We start from the raw sequence: 20677 nt of genomic DNA on the forward strand, positions 1-20677 counted from the left end.
ACCCAGTGACCTATCCTGTGCATCTGACCTTCCAGCACTTTGAGAGCCATTCCTAAATTGCTCACACCCTCAGCCAGCATGGAAGAACGCTTCAAAGACCTAGGTTTGAGTTCTAAATCCTCCACTTCTATGAGACTTCAGCAAGCAACTGTATATCTCTGAATCCAAACTTCTTCATTCACTCAATGGAGGCCAATGATCTGGACTTCAAGTCAGCATGAGAGGATCAAGAGAGTTGAAGTACACAATTCACTTGGTACAGTGTCTAGCACAGGTTTCTCCACTGTGATCACTCCCTAGACTGCCCTGCACAGCCCCTCTTTGCTGCCTGCCTGGCTAGGCTTGACCTCTGGGTGGGGGTGCAGGGTGGACAAGAAGGAAGCCACAGAGAAAGGTATGGCCCAATGAAAGCAGGTTTGCTATCAGCTTATCTGTTTCCTCACCTCCTTTCCTGCTTATAACCAGGGGCCAGAGCTGTGGGTTCCCACATGTAGCTACAAGTCTGACTGTCCTGTCATACCTCAGTCATAGCACCCTCCCCCATAAAATGAACTATTTCTTCCTTTCCGAGTTCCACAGCCTTCCACCTCTGCCTGGGTCCCCTCCTCTCCACTTTAATCCTGCCTACACCTACCATCATACACCTGGGGCCATTCTTTCCTCCTACTTTGTGCCAGGCCCCAGGCATTGTTCTGGGGACACTGAATAAATCAGATACCATCCTGCCCTTCCAGAGATAAGACACAGTCACCATCAACTAGAATACAAGAGCCAGAGGACGGTCAGCAAGTTCTTAAGAGCTAATCTAAAAGAGGGACAATTTGTTTGGGGTCAGAAGAATCCTAAAGGCTTCAGGGAGGAAGTGGCATTGGAGCTGGGACTGAAAATGTGGGGCAGGGAGAAAATAGAAAGACTCATTCATTCTATGATGGCACAACGGCATGAGCAAAGTTCTGGTGGTTGGTGAGAAGAGAGGAGAGGAGAAAAGGAGTAGGCAGGGAGGACTGGCAGAACCTTTATGTGGCCCTGCTTGGCAGCATTTGCCCTGCTAGACCATGAGGTCCTGGGGCATAGGGCCCTGTTCTACTCTGTGAATCCAACAAGCCCTCTACCTCCTAGAGGAGCATCTTGTACATGGGCTGTTAAATAAATGTATGGCGCCTGACCTGTGGTGGCGCAGTGGATAAAGCGTCGACCTGGAAATGCTGAGGTCGCTGGTTCAAAACCCTGGGCTTGCCTGGTCAAGGCACATATGGGAGTTGATGCTTCCAGCTCCTCCCCTTTCTCTCTCTCTCTCTGTCTCTCTCTCCTCTCTCTCTGTCTCTCTCTCCTCTCTAAAAATGAATAAATAAATAAATAAATGTATCTTAAATAAATGTATGGCAAATGAATAAATGCAAGAAAGACTCCAATAGGCACAGAGCCAGGCACTGGGGGAGACTGGGATGGAGGCATAAACATAGATGATTCAGGGATCAGCAGCTCACCTCACTTGATAGTTGTGAAAGCTGAGATCTGAAGAGGCCATGACTTACCCAAAACTCTTAGTGGCATGATAGATGTGGAAAGTTCTGCCTGGTGTCTGTCATGTGCAAGGTGCTCAGTCATGCCCTCCCTTTACTGCCTAGAATTCATGCAGAGCTAAGCCCAGGAGCCTGTGGGCATCCCGCCTCCAAGGATGGGCCCAGCCACCCCCACACTCACATCTCCTGGAGAGTAGAAAGCAGAATACCCGTAGGCTCTCTGGAGTAGAAGGCAGAAGCAGGCTGCAGCAGGTCCATTAAAGACACTTGGGAAAAAGTGAAGTGCCTTCACTTTGCACCTGGCATGGCTTTCACCATAGAGGTCTTCTGCAGGGCACAGAGTGAGGGTCTCAGGTCCAGCCCTATGGCTGAGTGCCTCCACCTCACCTCTGTGTGTTTCCAAGTAGTCCCAGCAGTCCTGCCCTAGTTAAAGAATCATCAGCTTCCAGCTTAGGGCAGGGCATGGCCGCCTTCCTTGCTGGGTATTTGGCTAAGACCCCTTATTTAAGACCCTTCCAGGGCCAAGATGTTCATTTCTCAAAGGAAAATTAAAGAACAACATGAAAATTAAAGAACAACATTTACATTGGTTCAGCACTTTACAGTTAAAGGCCTTTTCAGATCTATCTTTTCATTTAAACCCGTGGTGACCCTTTAAGCTCAGAAGGTCAGGTGATTTATTGAGGAACCTGAGGGGAAGAGTGCATGCAGAGCTGGGAATCCAAGTTCCTGGTTTCTGGGCCATATGCTAGCAGGTGCCCGTGGGCCACGGCATGGACTCACCTGGGAGCTGCCTGCAGAGGCTGCCCTGGAAAGCACAAGGAAAACATCCACCCAGCAAGAAACAGTCCCCAGCTCTACCTTCCCCCTGCATATCCTCCCCACACCCAACCTGCCACAGGAATCTGGAGTTATTCACAATAAAAGCCTAAGTAAAGTACCCTTCCTCCAGTCTGCCCTTCCCAGTTCTTGTGGCTGCCTTCTCCTTCGTCCACTGAAACTTATCTATTGCTGCCCACTATGAAAGAACTAATTAATTTGATAGTATAAATCCTGGAATAATAATCTGATAAACTCTTCCAAGCTGGTTACTAAGAGAGAGTCCCTCCTCCCCATCCTCACTATCCAATACCCAGCAATTCTCCCTCTGTGCTAGATATGTTCTCCCCTGCTCTGAATCTGCAATGGCTCCCTAGTTCCTTGACTTTGGCCATCAGACCTACCCCTATCTCTTCTCAGCATCCTCGTGGCCTTGACTACCACTCATTTCCCTTCACATGCTTTTGTTTTAGTAAGAGAAGCTCCATGCTCTCTGTCAGAAGCACCTCTGCCTTCCTGCCTCTGTCTAAATTGTTGTCACCTGTTTCCTTCTGCTAGATCCTCCCAGGCCTTCAAAGCCTGGATCCAATGCTGTTTCCAGGAACCTCTCCCTGATCTGCCAACCTGACGCGACCTCTGCCAACCTGTAGCCTCTGTCTCCTGACCTTTACTGTGTGTTACAGTAGTGACTGTCAAGCAACAACCTGGCCCAACAGGAAGAGCCCAGCCTCAGGGTCGGGCAGGCCTGATATGAGATCCAGGTCCTGCCACCTGGCAGCTCTGAGATGGGTATTCTGTTCTGAGTATACCTTATGGGGTGAAGTCACGAGAACAGCTGCAAGCAGGCTGCTAGAGCACAGAGATCTAGGAAGAACATGGACTGTCAGGTCTTGTCTCAGGAGTTAGTACCCTGGGGTTGAGATTCATTGAGAAGCAGCTCTGGGCAGACAGGAGCACTAGACGGGAAGTCCAGAGCCTGGGTGTTAGGCCAAGTTCTTCAGTAAATGTGCTGCAGTGACAATTCAGCAGTAAGCACGTAGGGGCCTCCTCAGGGCTGTTTGCCCTTGACCTCTGGGCCTTGGATGCCTCTCCCCTAAAAGAAGGGCTGTTGACCTCAAGATCAAAGGCCACTGGGTCTCCTGTCCTCTGATTCTGTGGTGTCAGCGGAAAGGGTTGGTGCGGAGATTGGCACAGTGAATTAAGAGTTGAAGAGAACAGTCTTTTAAACCCTTCTACAAATATTTGTGGAACACTCTACTTCCACAAGGCCAGGACAGCAAGAACTCTCTAAAAAGCCCTTCTGCTGGCAGGCAGCCATGCAGAAAGGCCCTGCCTTGAGCCTTGAGCCTCCTCCCAGCCCTGCAATGCGAGGCTGCTGCTGCCTCGAGTCCTTTTCCCACAAAGTGGGAAAGGAATGAAGAACTCAGAACTACCTGGAAGCACACAGCAGAGCCTGGGCAGTAGAATGAGGAAGCAGGGAGATGGGCTCACTCCTGCACCTGCCCTCCCCCTCCAGGCCCAAGCTTCAGCTCCTAACCAGAACTGGAAGCCAGAGCACCTTTCATTCCTTTGCTTTACAAGCACAGTGTATGCATTGGGCATTACACCAGGCTTGGGGACACCTCAGATGATGAGGCCAACTAGGTCCTGCTCTCAAGGAGTTCCTGGTCTATAGGGACTAAAGTCAAGGCAATACCTGTACCTGCCCTCCCCCTCCAATGCAGTGTGGCCAATGCCAATGCCACCTACGGGGTGCAGACTGGCAGGTCTCCAGCTAGTCAGAGGGTGAGGGCATCCCAGGTTCCTCAGAGAACTGATGGCTGAGAAGGAGTCAGCCAGATTAGAGGGGGCAGGAGGCCTTTTCATTCACTTATTTATACATTCATTCATTCAACACATATTTAACTGAGCCCTGTGCTAATCATAGACCATTGGGGGTAGGGAGCATGCCCAGACTGAGGCTGGGCTATGGGAAAGTGAGGTGGGGAGTGGGGGCAGATAAAGAATCAGGGCTTGGGGGTATGTGAGTGTAGGAGGTGTCAAAAAGGATCTTTGAGTGGAAGGGAGAGGCATTCTGAGATCTTTGAGCTGGGGATGTTCCAGGAACTGGGTAGGGGGTGGCAAGTGGCAGGTCTTCTTTCTTCTGAGGTCCCGGGTTGAACGAGTCTAGAACATCTGCCAGGGTAAGGTCGGACTGTGGACAAACAGTGCTTTTGCAGGTTAAAGGGCCACAAATAGATCTCTCCTGGGGAAAAGGGGTAAAAGAAGCCCTCTTCAGGCCCCTTGGGTTCTAGCCACAGTCCTGCCCAGCTGCCCAGAATGCTGATGGCAACCCCTCTATACCTTCCTGTTCCCCCCCTTCCCAAGGAGGAGGCCAGGGGTCTTTAGGTAACTTCAGTCTAGTAGCTAGCAGCCTGAGTTTCCCGTGACATCTGCTGCAGCTTCCTGGCCCCCTGCCCTGGCCTTTTCCCCTACACCAATCCTGTGAGAGCAGAGAAAGCAGTCCTGAGCCAGCAGCCCGGAGGTCTGGAGCCAAACCTCAGTTCCCTCAGTGGCAGTCACCTTTTTTCTCTGGGTGCCAGTAATCTGGAGAGAAATGTAATCCCTGCCTTTTTCCCAAGGCTGTTGTGAGAATTCCAAGTGAAATAATGGCTGGAAAAGCGATGGGTGCACAAATTTGAGGGATATTAATACTATTATGTGTTATTTTGAAGACACAACAGAATATGAGAAACTGAGCCCCCTCTGGCTCCTCCCCAGAAGTTCACTTCCTCCTTACTTCCGCAGTCCACCCTGGCTTTGTGAAGACACAAATCCTCTCCCTGCTCCGCCACCCACACCCGAACCCCCCTAATTAAGTCCCTTACCTTCCCAGATATACTTGTCTAATCCCTAAGCCTTTCTCACCAGTCTCCAGTTGTCTCCTGGAGTCAAATCCCTTTATAATGAGGTGGCCCAGTTAGCTGTGAACAGAGAGGCTGGGGGCAGGGAGCTGAGACTTCAAAACACCCCCAGGGAGGGATCGGGGGATTGGGTGTAAAAGATGAAGGGATTGAGAAGTACAGAATGTTGGTTACAAAATAGTCATGAGGTTGTAAGGTACCACATAGGAAATATAGTCAATAGTGTTGTAATAATTATGTATGGCACCCGGTGGGTACTGGAAATATCAGAGAGACCACTTTGTAAAGTATATGATAGTCTAACCACTATGCTGTACACATGAAACCAATAAAAAAAATAACACTAATGCAAACTGTAATTGAATAAAAATATAAAAGAACCCCAGGGGGTTAGGAAGGGGAGGCCAGAAGGCGTGCAGGAGACCCTGCCCCAGCTCTGACACGAGCTGGCACAAGCTTTCCCTTGGGAAGAGTGGTTGCCCTTTCTACCCTCATGCCCTGCATTCAAGATAGAAACCAGATTTCACAGCCAGACCTGGTCATTCTGTGCCAGTGCCTTTGAGAAGCAGAATGGCACGGGTCAGCCCACTGACTGCAGCGGACTACCTGGGCCTGGGTCCTGGTTCTCTCACCTACCAAGGCTACTTGACCTCTTATGCCTCAATTTTTCTTCCGTAAAATGGCAATGATAATTTCACTACTTCATAAGGTTGCGATGAGGTTAAATGAGCTAAACCGTATAAAGGACCAGGCACAGTGCACGGAACACAGTAAATGTATCAACTGTTTTTACTTGCACTTCTTGTTTCTTCCCCCAGATAGTCTTGCCAGTCAGGTCTCACGCCGCCTTCCCTCTCCTGGTACCGGAGCCGCAGCAACCCCCAGCCCAGTCACTCTCCAGTGTTGTTTTATCTCCTTCCTATGGCACTTACAATGGTCTGAAATGATCTTGCGTGTGGATGTGGTTATGGTTGACTACCTTCAAGGGCGGGATCCATTGGCTGGTCATGGTCATTGCCCCATGCCCAGCCCCTGGAACCCAGCAGACCCCCATGGTCACTGTGCCCCCTAAGGACTGGACCCAAGGGAGGAGCAGGCCCCTGGCCACCTCTCCAGTCTGCAGCCCTTCCTCTCCCTCACACCACAGTTATGCTGCTGCTCTTCTATACCTGTCCTGTGTGGTCCTGGATGAGGTATCACCCTCTCTGGGCGTCTGGGTGGATGGAGGGAAATGGTGACTGAACAAGGCAACCAAGGGACAGTCTAAGATTTCTTTAAGAAGAGGCAGGCCACCGGGCTTGGTGCCGACCCTCAGGCCACCAGGTTCCCTGATAGGCAGACAGAATGCTCAGCCAGAGGAGCCAAGCCCCCAAGATCCAGCTTGCTTTACTTTTGGGGCTGGCTGGGAAGCTGGCAGGGACAGGGCCATCACTGTCCATGACGTGCCTCTAGACAAGCCATTTCCTTTTCCTTGGCTTGTGTCCAACTTGAAAATGGGAGTTGGACTAGGCCTGACCTGAGGTGGCGCAGTGGATCATATAACATATTTGTTATATGTCTTGGGGCTAATGCTTATAGGGAAGGGATCTCAGGAACCTCTGAGATTCTGTAAATATAGCCCCCAGCCTGGTCTTCTCTTGTTGTCATTGGAAGTTCCCAAGGGAGGTATATTCCTGTGAGCTACTTATTGCCACCGCAAGTCTCTCTGTAAAAACAGCAGAAACCAACACTGGGCCCTAGTGTGACCCTCTTCCCTGAGGACTAGCCTGCCACCTCGTGGCCACTTAACTACACTGGCTCCTTGCATTGCAGAGGGGGCCAAAGGTTCAAGCTCAGTGCTGCGGGCACCTATTCTGAATGTGGATTTCCCTGCCCCGCATCCTCCTGCCAGGACCACCATTCGTGGACGCACAAAATGCCTCACCTGTGTTTACACACTACCCAGCAACACACCGAGGAACTCATTTCATGGCGAGGGAATTCACCGGCCTTACCACACACCCCATTCCTGGTACTGAGTCTAAAACATCTCACCACCCCTACCCAGTTCCCACACCCCATGCCTCACACTTTATTAACAGCCTCATTTCTTCCTAGGTTCCCCTACAACTTTAGGGTGTGAGCAGAGATGGGGGCAGTGGAGGCCTCCATTCAGTTCACGGCCTGGCCCACGGCCAGGTAACCTTGTATTCCAAGACACAAGCCACTTAGAATCACAGCATGTCTGTGGAAAGGAATCCCTGCCCCCCACCCCCCCCCCCACCCCAGTCCAAATCTTTTAGTCCAACTCCCATTTTTTATTATTTATTTATTTATTTATTTTGTGTTTTTCTGAAGCTAGAAATGGGGAGAGAGACAGTCAGACAGACTCCTGCATGCGCCCGACCAGGATCCACCAAGCACGCCCACTAGGGGGCGATGCTCTGCCCACCAGGGGGCGATGTTCTGCCCCTCCGGGGCGTCGCTCCGTTGCAACCAGAGCCACTCCAGTGCCTGGGGCAGAGGCCAAGGAGCCATCCCCAGCGCCCGGGCCATCCCTGCTCCAATGGAGCCTCGGCTGCGGGAGGAGAAGAGAGAGACAGAGAGGAAGGAGAGGGGGAGGGGTGGAGAAGCAGATGGGCACTTCTCCTGTGTGCCCTGGCCGGGAATCGAACCCGGGACCTCTGCACGCCAGGCCGACAACGCTCCACCACTGAGCCAACCGGCCAGGGCCATTTTTTTATTATTTTTATTTATTCATTTTAGAGAAGAGAGACAGACAGGGAGGGGGGGAGGAGCAGGAAGCATCAACTCCCATATATGCCTTGATAGGGCAAGCCCAGGGTTTTGAACCTACAACCTCAGCATCCCAGGCCGATGCTTGATCCACTGCGCCACCACAGGTCAGGCCTAGTCCAACTCCCATTTTCAAGTTGGACACAAGCCAAGGAAAAGGAAATGGCTTGTCTAGAGGCACGTCATGGACAGTGATGGCCCTGTCCCTGCCAGCTTCCCAGCCAGCCCCAAAAGTAAAGCAAGCTGGATCTTGGGGGCTTGGCTCCTCTGGCTGAGCATTCTGTCTGCCCATCAGGGAACCTGGTGGCCTGAGGGTTGGCACCAAGCCCGGTAGCCTGCCTCTTCTTCCAGCTGGGACCCCTTCCTTCCCTCTGGGGTCCTTCAGTGTCCCCTACCTCAGGAGGTCTGCTCATAAGCAGGGCTTTGCCTAGCACTCACCTTTCTGCAATAAATCTCTGGTCCTATTCCTGAGCTTACACTTCATCCGGAGGCAACTTAGATCTTTACTGTTTCTTCACCAGCACCCCACGCCACCCCACGCAACAGCAGAAGGCCTGGGCTACACCCTCCTCCACTGAGACTACATTCCCAAGTACTTGTCTCTTCCAGGATAAACAAGGGCTACCCTGTAGGAGGTAATTACAGGGTAATAACTCTGGTTACTCACCAAGTTCGCAGGGGTGCTCCAGCTTCCACTGATGGAAGGCTAGGATGTGTATATTCGTGGAGAAACAGAAACGCGTTCTAGGTGGGGGACGGGTGTTAGTTAGCAAGGATCTGTATCTGGTTGGTGTTTGGGTTCGGGGGGGGCAGTGAGGACTCCTGCCTGGGTGGGACTGTGTGCATAGTGGGGGTGGTGGTGGCAGAGAACAAGTAGTGGGAGTGGGTACAGGCAGATGGTGAAGTTAACAGACTGGTTAATTACAGGGTGGGTTCTTGCAATCTTGTCATCGGGGCTGATGGATCAGCTGGGACATTCACAGAATTGGAGAAGCAAGACTCCACGGACACCAAGGGGCCTCCAACTCCTGAAGAGTGATTTCATACATACAAAAGAATGTTAGTAACCTACACAAAGAATAAAGAATGAGATAAGGAACACTCATGTGACTTAAAAAGCAGACCATCACCAGTACCATTGGTGCTCATGGGAGCCCCTCCCCAGTTACATCTCACTCAGTGAACTGAACTTTGTGTTTCTTGTTCCCTTGATTTTCTTTATAGTTTTGCTACATATGGATGTAATCCCTAAAAATAGTCCTGCATGGATTTTCTTTTTTATTGAAGTGAAATTTACATAACATAAAATTAACCTTTTATGTGGTACTCACCTTCATAATGCTGTGCAACTATCTAGTTCCAAAACATTTTTATTACCGGAAAAGGAAACCCTGTATCCATTAAACAGTCATTTACCATTTCCCCTTCCCCCAGCGACCAATGTGCTTTCTGTCTTTACATATTTACCTATTCTGGATATATGATACAACAATATGTGGCCTTTTGTGTCTGGCTTATTTCACTTAGTGTAATATTATCAAGATTCATCTACATTGTATGATGTATCAGTATTTCATTCCTATTTATGACTAAATAATATTCCATCATATGGACATACCAAAATTTGTTTATTCATTTATCTATTGACGAACATTTTGGTAATGTTTCTGTTTTGGCTAATACTACTATGAATGTTGGCATACAAACATCTGTTCAAGTTTCTGCATTCAATTTTTTGGGTATGTGCACAAAAGTGGAATTGCTGGATGATATAGTAATTCTATGTTTAACTTTTATTTTATTTTATTTTATTTTATTTTATTTTATTTTATTTTACAGGGACAGAGAGAGAGTCAGAGAGAGGGATAGATAGGGACAGACAGAAAGGAACGGAGAGATGAGAAGCATCAATCATCAGTTTTTCGTTGCGAGACCTTAGTTGTTCATTGATTGCTTTCTCATATGTGTGCCTTGACCGTGGGCCTTCAGCAGACCGAGTAACCCCTTGCTCGAGCCAGCGACCTTGAGTCCAAGCTGGTGAGCTTTGCTCAAACCAGATGAGCCTGCGCTCAAGCTGGTGACCTTGGGGTCTCAAACCTGGGTCCTCCGCAGCCCAGTCCGACGCTCTATCCACTGAGCCACCACCTGGTTAGGCCTATGTTTATCTTTTTGAAGAACCACCATATTATTTTCCACAGCAGTTGCACCATTTTACGTGCCCACTGTTGATCAATTTTTAGTTAATTTTTGTATGTGGTGTGAGATAAGAATCCAAGTTCATTCTTTTACACGTGGACATCCAGTTGATCCAGCATTTGTTAAAAAGACTGTTCTTTACCCTGTTAAATGGTCTTGGCTCTCTCAACCCTTGCTAAAAATCAATTGGCTGTAGATGTCTGGGCATATTTCTGGACTGTCAATTCTAGTCCGTTTGCCTAAAATCTGTCTTTATGACAGTACTACACTTTTTTTTTATGACTGTAGCTTTGTAGTAAGTTTTAAAATTGGGAAATATTAGCCCCCCCTTTTTTTATTCAGTCTCCATAGAGACTGTCAAAAATTGCCAATGCTGACTATATTTCAAGTCGTCATGGCAGGGTTTTGGGAAATGGTTTCAATTAGTAATAATCATGTCTCAGATAAACCTCATTGACTATTACTGCACAAAGCTTATTCTTTTTCTTCACTGTGGGTTATTCAGGGCTCCTTGCAATTCCATATGAATTTTAGAATTGGTTTTTCCATTAGTTCAAAACAAGTCATTAGAACTTTGCATTGAATCTATAGATTGCTTTGGTTAATATTGCCATCTTAACAAAATTAAATCAACCAATTCATTAAGATGAGTGTCTTTCCATTTATTTAGGTCTTCTTTAGTTTATTTGAGCAATGTTTTGCAGTTTTCAGGGCACAAGTCTTCCTTGTTTCAATCTATTCCTAGGTATTTTATTCTTTTGAGTTCTATTGTAAATGAAATTGTTGTCTGGATTTTCTTTTAGATTGTTTGTTGGTGGTGTATAGAACACAACTGATTTTTGCATGTTAATCTTATAAATCCTGATGGTTTTGAGCTTACATAGCATGTCTTATTTTGAGACTTGCTTCTTGTATGTAGCATTGTTAGAGTATCCATGGTGAGAAAGACAAATATCATATGATTTCACTCACATGTGAAATATAAAAAAAAATAAATGAACGAACAGAAACAAACTCAGGCCTTGACCGGATGGCTCAGTTGGTTAGAGCATCGTCCCAAAGCACAGAAGTTGTGAGTTTGATCCCAGGTCAAGGCACATATAGGAACAGACCAATGTTCCTGTCTCTCTCTCTCTCTCTCTCTCTTTCTCCCTTCGTCTCTCACTAAAATCAATAAATAGACATTAAAAAAAAAAAAAAAAGGGGCCCTGGCCGGTTGGCTCAGCGGTAGAGCATCGGCCTGGCGTACAGGAGTCCCAGGTTCGATTCCCAGCCAGGGCACACAGAAGAAGGGCCCATCTGCTTCTCCACCCCTCCCCCTCTCCTTCCTCTCTGTCTCTCTCTTCCCCTCCCGCAGCCGAGGCTCCATTGGAGCAAAGATGGCCCGGGCGCTGAGGATGGCTCTGTGGCCTCTGGCCAGAATGGCTCTGGATGCAACAGAGCGATGCCCCAGATGGGCAGAACATCGCCCCCTGGTGGGCATGCTGGGTGGATCCTAGTCGGGCGCATGCGGGAGTCTGTCTGACTGCCTCCCCGTTTCCAGCTTCGGAAAAATGAAAAGAAAAAACAAAACAAAACAAAAAACTTAGAAATACACAGAACAAATTGATGGTTGCCAGATGTGAGGGAGTTGGGGGGATGGGTGAAAAAGTTGAAAGAGATTAAGAAGTACAAATTGCCAATTATAAAAGCAGTCACAGGGATATAAGGCACAGCACCGGGAAGCTAGTCAATAGTATTGTCATACTTACGTATGGTGTATTATGATTACTAGACTTACTGGGCTGATTGCTTTATGATGTATATAAACATCTAATTGTTATGTTGTACATCTGCAACTTATATAATATCGTATGTCAAGTATAATTGGAAAATAAAATTTAAAAATAAATAAGTAAATAAATACCCATGGTTATATACATAACTAATTCATTCATTTTTCTCTATTGCATGGTATTCTCCACATAAAGATACCACAACTTATCTCTTCTAGTGATGGAGAACTGGGCTGCTTTCAGTTTTTACTATTTAACAAGGCTGTTCTGCACTTATCCATGAAATGGTTCTCAGCCAGGACTGTCACCTGGTATGCAATTTTTTTTTTTTATTTCCAGTAACAAGTTCCAACCTCAAATGAGATAACAATTCATTTGATTTAGAGTAGAGATCAGGCATCAGGATTTTGTAGAAAATCCTTAGACGATTCTAATGTTCAGTCCGAGTTGTGAACCACTGGTCTAGAGTATATACCCAGGAGTGGAATTCCTGAGAATGTGCATCTTATTTTATTTGATGTAAAACAGTTTCCGGACTCCTTTTCCTTTTATCACTACCCCCTTCACCGTCCCCGGCGCCCCTTCCAACTAGCTCGGCTTCTGACAATCCAACAGACTGTGAGCACCTCCTCTCTGACTCCCCGCCTCCACCACGGTGACCTGGCCTCGGCTCTGCTCCAGCGTCCCGGGCCGCTTGCGCAGGAATTCTCGGTGGCCACCAGGGGGCGGGCGCAGTCTGGTCTGGGCGCCCGAGCTGCCGAGAGCCCACCCCTCTCCCGGCGCTCCGCCCCGCCTCGTCCGGCTACAGCCCCGCCCTTTGTCAGCGCCCCGCCCCGTCCGGCTGCGGCCTCGCTCACTCTGCTTCCCCTGCGCCCGGGACCCCCGGGACCCCTGTCTCGTCTGCTTGCTGGGTCCGATCATGGGCCCCGCCGCCCGCCCCACGTTGAGGTCGCCGCCTCCACCTCCTCCTCCGCCACCGCCGTCGCCGCTGTTGCTGCTGCTGTCCCTGCTGCCGCTCTGGCTGGGCCTGGCAGGACCCGGGGCCGCGGCGGATGGCAGCGAACCCGCGACAGGGGCGGAACGGGGTGGGGCCCGCGCCGTGCGGGTGGACGTGAAGCTGCCGCGACAGGACTCTCTGGTCTTGGAGGGCGTCAGGATCGGCCCCGAGGCCGACCCGACGCCCCCCCTGGCCGGCCGTCTGCTGCTGGTGAGCGCCGCTGAGCCATCTGGCCCGGCCTGCAACGACCCCGCACCCAGATTCGGCCTTCATCCTGAATCAAGCCCTGGCAGCCCAGCGCCCCTTCCCTCAGCTTCCCTCAGGCTGCCCAGGCCCTCAGCATTCCGGCTTCCAAAACCTGAGCTTCAGATGCCCTCCAAACTCGTTCCCAAACCTAGGCCTTGCATCCCCTGTGTGCCTGACCCTCCTTCCTTACTCTCCTCCCTCTCTGCCCATGGCCCTTGCCCCACAGATGGACGTCGTGGATGCTGAGAAGGACGTGCCGGTAGAAGGCTGGATTGCAGTGGCATACGTAGGCAAGGAGCAGGCGGCCCAGTTCCACCAGGAGAGTCAGGGCAGTGGCCCGCAGACCTATCCCAAGGCCCTGGTCCAGCAGGTGCAGGGGATGTATGTGGGGAAAGGGGTCGGAGGAGGGGGTTTCAAAGCATTTGCTAGAGCCAGACTACCAAGTGGGACCCTTGGGAGCTTCTAGAAAACTCCTAGACCTGGGTGGGACAAGGGACCCCAGTTAGGAAAATTGAGGCAGTGTGGTGTGGAAACAGATGGGTAGGGGGAGGCCAGAGACAGTCAGGAAGCTCCACCAGGCTCTGAGAATATCCGATGGGGAGTTCCTGATAGGGTTGCAGGCAGGCCTGCCCTGCTAGGACCAGGGAAGGTATAGCATTGTTTGGGTCCCACAGAGCATGAGGGGAGGAAAAGGCAGGAGGAATAAGAGTTTTTGCCCTTGACCTCAAGTAGCTTTTAGCCAGTCTGTACAGAGGAAATGCTCACTTTGGTGCCAGGAGTTAAGAACAACTGTGACAACAGGTGTGCGGGCACAGTGTGGACTGAGTGTGGACTAAGCCTCTGTTCTCTGTTCTGTAGATGCGGAGGGCGCTCTTTCTGGGAGCATCTGCCCTGCTCCTCCTCATCTTGAACCACAATGTGGTCAGAGAGGTAAACTGGATGACGCTTTAGGGGCACTTAGGCTGGGAAATGGGGGACCAAAGCCAGCTGATCTACCTGTTTCCCTACAGCTAGACATATCCCAGCTTCTGCTCAGGCCGGTGATCGTCCTCCATTATTCTGCCAATGTCACCAAGCTGTTGGAGGCACTGCTACAGTGAGTTGAGGTTTGAGCTCCAAAGGACTGGGCATAGGAGCCTAGGTGTTGAGGATCCCTGACTTTGTCAGAGTTTCAGGGGCCTTTCCTATTATACTTAAGACTGATCTGAAAAATGGATGAGGAGACCAGAAGGAGGTGCCAGGGCCTGGAGTGAGGAGGTGGCTCTGTGGGCAGAGGGGATTGGCTCTAGCAAGGGGGAAGCCAATTTCTGATTGACAGGTTCTTCACCAGGCTTATGGGCCTCCCTGGCCTGGCTAGTATGAGAACTGGAAAAAACTATAGATGGGAAAGGTCTGGGTGCCAAAGCAGGAGGGCTGCAGGATGATACTTGGGGTGGCGATGGGGGGATCTGGACCTCACTTCCCAAGAGCCCTTCCATCTGACTCCTTGGTGGCTTTCCCTCCCAGGAGGACCCAGGTCACAGCTGAGATCACCAGTGGAGAGTCCTTGTCAGCCAACATTGAGTGGAAGCTCACCCTGTGGACCACCTGTGGCCTCTCCAAAGATGGCTATGGAGGATGGCAAGACTTGGTGTGCCTGGGAGGCAGTCGGGCCCAGGAGCAGGTAGGTGCTGGGGAGAATAGGCTCAGTGGGACCACACACATGCCTTGTCTTAAATCCTGTGGCCCCTCCCTGCCTGTGTGGCAAGGAGTGCTGCTTCCACCACCCTTACTAACAGGAGGAGAAAAGGGGCCAGGACCACATTTTGTTTATTAGTCACAATTTGCATTGCCTGGGTTATTACCAAAATTAATTTGGAATTCCCTAGTATTTATGTGTTAAGCAGCAAAGATGTGATTAATGTGCAAAACAGAACAGAAAAGACCTACTGTCATGAAGTTGAAAGGCTGTATCTCCCTTCCCCACCCCCAAAAAAGTCTCAAACTCAGCATTTTCATCTGTCTAGGATTTCAGTGTGCATACTTCAAACTAGTTCTTGCAAAATGAAAAAGAATAGTTTTTAAACAGCAAAATGTTTTTTAATTTTTATTTAAGTAAGTGTTCAGTGACATGGTGGGTAGTCAGAATAGTACCTGACCCAGAGTCATGCATAATCACTAATAGCTGCTGTTGTCATATCAATCTTTTATTCAGAAACTTTCTTTGGCTTCCCATTGCCTGCAGAAGAACATTTAGCATCCTTAGCCTGGTTTTCACAGTTCTCCTGATCACTTATTTCCCTAATCTTCTTATGGTCCTTACCTGTGCTATTTACTGGTTTTCATATACTCCCTAATCTCCTGCCACTAAAACATGTCCATGCTTGGCTGCAGGCATGGACAGTCGTTCTCCCCGTTGTAACTCACAGCAGAGTTTTGTGAGGTCCCTCATAGGGCTCTTAGGACAGCCCATCGTGAATGTGTTGGAGATTGTGACTTTGTCTCCTAAAGGCTGGGTCTGTGCCTTGTTTGTCTCTGGACTCCCCGCCCCCCAGTGCTCGGCATTAAGAGGGTTCAAAGATATTCTGTCTGCCTTTCTCAAGTTCCTACTCTGTGCAGATGGTCATGCCCCAGTTTTGTGGGATGCAGCCTCCAGCAAGTGTGTGAGGACATGGACCACCAAGGCAGCTTCAAGTCAGGCACACTTGGGTTCACATCCCGGCTCTGAAATCTTAGCTGAATGATCTCAGGCTGTGTTTAACCTCTCTGGTCTCATTTGTGAACAAGGACAGCATATGGCCACAGGGCTGTCAGGAAATTGTGTACATAAAGCCCACAATGGGCGCTAAGCAAATAGGCAGCTGCTGCCACTCTGAATATCTTTATTGTTATGAGTGTTTGAATAATCAAGCATTCACCAAATGACTTTTGAGGTCCTAGGGCACTTTAGGCTCTATGAGAAGGGCTATGGAGGGTACAAAAGGCTATAAGACCCGGGCTCTGCCCTTGAAGGGCTCAAACACAAGCAGGGAAGAGGAACTCTTATCTGAAATCTGAAGGGAGTCCTTAGCAGTTCAGCCCAGACAGCACATGCTAATTCGTGTTTGACCAGCACAGAGAAAAGCATTTCTGTGGAGGGACCAGGCGCTGAGGCTGGGGGGAATAGTAGGGCTTTCCAGAAGACAAGGGAGCCTCACTGTATCTCCCCCTGGATGGCAGCCCACAGAGGCCTCTAGGCAGGTCAGACATGGGTAAGCAGCTGTCAGATGAGGGACCGGGAGGAGTTTTCGGCACAAAGGCTAGTGCTAGGAGAGGAGCATTCTGGGAGCAGACCTGAGAGGCCTGGAGGTGGGAGTAACAGTCTGCAGGTCGGTCTGCCTGGTACAGAGGGCAAAGCTGAGCAGCTATACTGCTGGCCGGGGTGGGCCACGCAAGTGTTGGGTGGCCATAGTAGCTGAGGTGTCTGAAGGGCTGCTGGGGCCAGTTCTGAGCCCCGGCCCCAGGGCCCAGTCACCACTCCTCCAGCCCCTGGGAATCAGAGCTGCAGCACTGATGTATCAGAAAGGTCTGCTGGACGTCCACAAGATGCACTGAGCTTGAGGAGGCTGGGTCTTCAGCCTATAGCAGATTTGTAGGCCAACACCATCCTTGACCCACCCAGTGCTCACTTGTCACTCCAAATCACAGAGCTCCAGGTTCTTCCCTGAAAGCTTACACTGTAATGACCACTCAGTGAGTTCTGGCACATATCAGCCTAGCTTAGCATGGCAGGGGACACGACAGCTGGGTAAGTCCAGCCCTGGCTCATGGGGCCCCCTCTGGGGAGCAGATAAACCAGAGATGCTATCACTCTACTGGGTAAGTGCTGAGCTGGTGGTGGGCATGGGCCCTCCAGGGCATAGTGAGGGCACTTGAGCTTAGCTTAGGGATGTGGGGAGAGCTTCCTGGAACAGGTGCCGGTACCCCACCATGAATGAAGGGATGACGGGGACACAAACCAGGGAGAGAGGGCAGGAAAGGGCAGGGAATTGGGACTCCTAGATGCCCTTCAGCAAGTGGCCCCCAGAATGCCTCTGCCATGAGCAAAAGCAACATCTGTGACACTAGCAGCACCCAACCTTGTCCAGAGTGGTGGCCTCTTTTAACAAATAATCTCTTAGCCTTTCTCCCCCCACACAATGGTAGTTGAACTTTAGCATTGGCTGGGGAAGAACATGATAGAAGAAAGCTGCTATGAATGCAGAAAGCTTTACAGTGAATGTGTTTTATTAGTCACAACACACTTAAGACCCCATGAGACAGCGGGCCCGTGTGGTGAGGAGGCTGGGTTTCGTACAATGCCCTATCACTTCCTGAGCTAGCTGTTTAATAGAGCCTGGCTGACACGATGCATATGGTGGAAGTTAAGTCAGGACTATTCCTTAGGAACTCGGAGCCTCCCCTACCTCTACCCCACAGGCCTCTCAAAGACTAAGCGAGGCACGTCAGACCGGGTTTCCTCCTTCCAGTGGGACCACTGAGGGCAGCAGCAAGAAAACAGGTTTAGAGTAGGTGTGAGGAAGGCTGAGCAGGGGGAAAGGGGGGAATACTTGCCCAACCCTGGTGGTCAGGGAGAGCTTCCAGAGCAAGGGGCTTTATCCAAGGGAAGGGGCAAGGAAGAAGAGGGCTCCCAAGAGGGGAAGTGTGTGGAAAGGCACAGACATTAAAGGGGCAAGGAGCATGCCCTGGCCGGTTGGCTCAGCGGTAGAGCGTCGGCCTAGCGTGCGGAGGACCCGGGTTCGATTCCCGGCCAGGGCACACGGGAGAAGTGCCCATTTGCTTCTCCACCCCTCCGCCGCGCTTTCCTCTCTGTCTCTCTCTTCCCCTCCCGCAGCCAAGGCTCCATTGGAGCAAAGATGGCCCGGGCGCTGGGGATGGCTCTGTGGCCTCTGCCTCAGGCGCTAGAGTGGCTCTGGTCGCAACATGGCGACGCCCAGGATGGGCAGATTATCGCCCCCTGGTGGGCAGAGCTTCGCCCCTGGTGGGCGTGCCGGGTGGATCCCGGTGGGGCGCATGCGGGAGTCTGTCTGACTGTCTCTCCCCGTTTCCAGCTTCAGAAAAAATGAAAAAAAAAAAAAAAAAGAAGTAAAGGGGCAAGGAGCAAGGCACGGTGAGGGGGCGGCGGGGGTAGAAGATTGAGGGCCTTGAGGGCAGACGGAAGGGGTCTGGGTTTTCTCCTGAAGGCAGAGATGGGGGGAAGGCCCTGCGGGGAATGGTATCAAGGAGGGGTGCTGTGTGACCACATCTGCAGGTGAGAAAGCTGTGGCTGTGGTGGGAAATGGGTGGGTGAGGCTAGAGCAGGGGGCCCAAAAAGCAGTAGAGAAGTGGGCTGGAGAGGAGGGACATTAACTCCCTAGGGGAGTGAGACAGTCCCTGGGGACTGTTGCCCACTCAGTGGGTATGTGGATGCTTGTCTGGACGGAGGTGGCTGGGTGACGGCAGCTAGAGAGCAGACCAGAATGTAGGTAGGGATGGGGTGGGAAGGTAACAGAGTCCTGGGCTGGGGAGTCCGTGGGGCTGCCAGATACACTTCCATGAATAACACGACAACGGGTTTGCTGCTCAGTAGAGGTCTGGGCTGGGGACAGATGTGGGTCCCTTCACTGTGTAGGATAGAGCATATATAGCGAGGCAGACCCTGGGACAGATGCTTCAAAAGAGGAAGCCAGGAGCCTGGTGCTGAGGGACACAGTGCCAATGGACCTCACCTCCCTGGTCCGTGGGGTGGATTTACTGGGGGAAGAGGAGAGGGTGGCCCCAATGTCCCTGACACCCTGCTCCCCTCCCCAGAAGCCCCTGCAGCAGCTGTGGAATGCCATCCTGTTGGTGGCCATGCTCCTGTGCACAGGCCTTGTGGTCCAGGCCCAGCGGCAGGCGTCACGGCAGAGCCAGAGGGAGCCCGGAGGCCAGGTGGGAGCCAGCCCAAGGGAATCCTGGTGCCCCAAGCCCTTGGGTCTGCCTAACTGGCCTGCCTTTCCCCACAGGTGGACCTGCTCAAGCGCCGTGTGGTGCAAAGACTGGCGTCCCTCAAGACCCGGCGCTGCAGGTTGGGCAGGGCGGCCCAGGGTCCCCCAGAGCCTGGTGCTGAGACGTGCGCTGTGTGTTTAGACTACTTCTGCAACAAGCAGGTTAGTGCCCTAGGCAGAGGGCAGCCATTAGCTGACCTATCATGTCCCCATCCCTACTCCTGAGACCTTGGAACAACCCCCAAAAGGCCCTTCTCTTCTACCCTACTAGCACTTACAGAAAGCAGAATGGGGGGATGGCAGGCCACAGGGGTTTTAGTTCCCCAATTCAGGTGAGGACACGGGGCCAGGCACCCAACCTGGAGGCCTGCCACTGTGGCTTGAGCCTTTCCTCCCCACCTCACAGTGGCTCCGGGTGCTTCCCTGTAAGCATGAGTTTCACCGAGACTGCGTGGACCCCTGGCTAATACTCCAGCAGACGTGCCCACTATGCAAATTCAACGTCCTGGGTGAGCATCAAGGGTGGGCACCCTTGGCGGGCTCTACCTGGTCCCCTCCTGACACCTCTTTCCCTGTTCTGTTTTCCTCCTCCATGCAGGGAACCGCTACTCAGATGATTAGCTACCCCCACTGGGTCTCTGCACGTAGAGATGGACCCCTTCTGCCTGCAAGCTGGCCCTCGGCCTGGGACAATGCGATGGACAGGGCAGAAAACTGTGGGTGGGAGGAGGGACAGGGGCCTCCTCTGCTGAGGAGCAAGGCATCCCACAACATCCACTCTAGGAAGGAGGGGCCACAGCCCCCAGGCTGAGGATACAGGGCCTGGACCTACTGGGAAGTGAGGAAGAGGCGCCCCTTTGGGGCCCTTTTGTACAATCCAGGGGAGTGTGTCTGCCTTCTTCACAGGCAGCTCCCAGAACCCTGGGGAGAGAGGGTGTGGGCAGTGCAGCTGCTCCCAGGGCTCTGGGAGCTCTCTGGCCGCCTGTCAGGACACCCTGGGGGCTGAGGCTGCAATGGTCAGTTTTGTGCTTATTTATTGGGGAGTGGGTTGGGGGAGGAGCTGTCTGGCCTTGGGGGTACCCCGGCCTGACTATCTTTCAGTACACATTTTGGGCAAGGCTGGGATGTTAAACCCAGAAGCCTACTACCCTTGGTCCTTGGACACTAGGAGCTGTGGGTCCCAGCCTGTCCAGCTGGGCTTCCTTCCTGGCCTGGTTGAGACCAGAGCCCTTAGAAACCATTCAGGCCTGTGCTTCTCAGTGGGACTATGGGTCACTGACCAGGATACTTGAAGCCACAATATAAATGTGGTGCGTCTTCCAGGAGCATCCATTTTTTTTAAAAGAAGTTTTGGGGTAGGGGAGGTTTAATATTAAAATAAACATGGATATATTTTAACATAAGTAAAATTTGTGGATGTTTTAAGATTTTAAAAAATCACCTTGGGTTTTACTGCGTG

General features: G+C 51.2%; 1 protein-coding gene and 1 pseudogene across 2 annotated transcripts; one reads left to right on the top strand and one right to left on the bottom strand.

Moving 5' to 3' along the window:
* Window positions 1-10558: 10558 nt before the first annotated feature.
* On the bottom strand, window positions 10559-10691 carry LOC136327800 (U4 spliceosomal RNA; annotated as a pseudogene).
* Window positions 10692-12819: 2128 nt separating this feature from the next.
* Window positions 12820-20676, top strand: RNF215 (ring finger protein 215). 2 transcript variants are annotated; one of them, XM_066260162.1, is made up of 9 exons: window positions 12820-13198; window positions 13461-13604; window positions 14093-14164; window positions 14245-14330; window positions 14741-14897; window positions 19046-19162; window positions 19237-19380; window positions 19625-19727; window positions 19817-20676. In XM_066260162.1, the coding sequence occupies exons 1-9, from the start codon at window positions 12911-12913 to the stop codon at window positions 19837-19839; spliced, it is 1134 nt and encodes a 377-aa protein (XP_066116259.1). In that variant the 5' UTR covers window positions 12820-12910; the 3' UTR covers window positions 19840-20676. The 2 variants fall into 2 exon arrangements, with proteins under 2 accessions (XP_066116259.1, XP_066116258.1); XM_066260161.1 differs by having other exon boundaries at window positions 19043-19162; window positions 19817-20675.
* Window position 20677: the final 1 nt, after the last annotated feature.

Source organism: Saccopteryx bilineata, chromosome 2, assembly GCF_036850765.1.
Source record: "Saccopteryx bilineata isolate mSacBil1 chromosome 2, mSacBil1_pri_phased_curated, whole genome shotgun sequence".
In the NCBI taxonomy this organism is placed as follows: Eukaryota; Metazoa; Chordata; class Mammalia; order Chiroptera; family Emballonuridae; genus Saccopteryx; species Saccopteryx bilineata.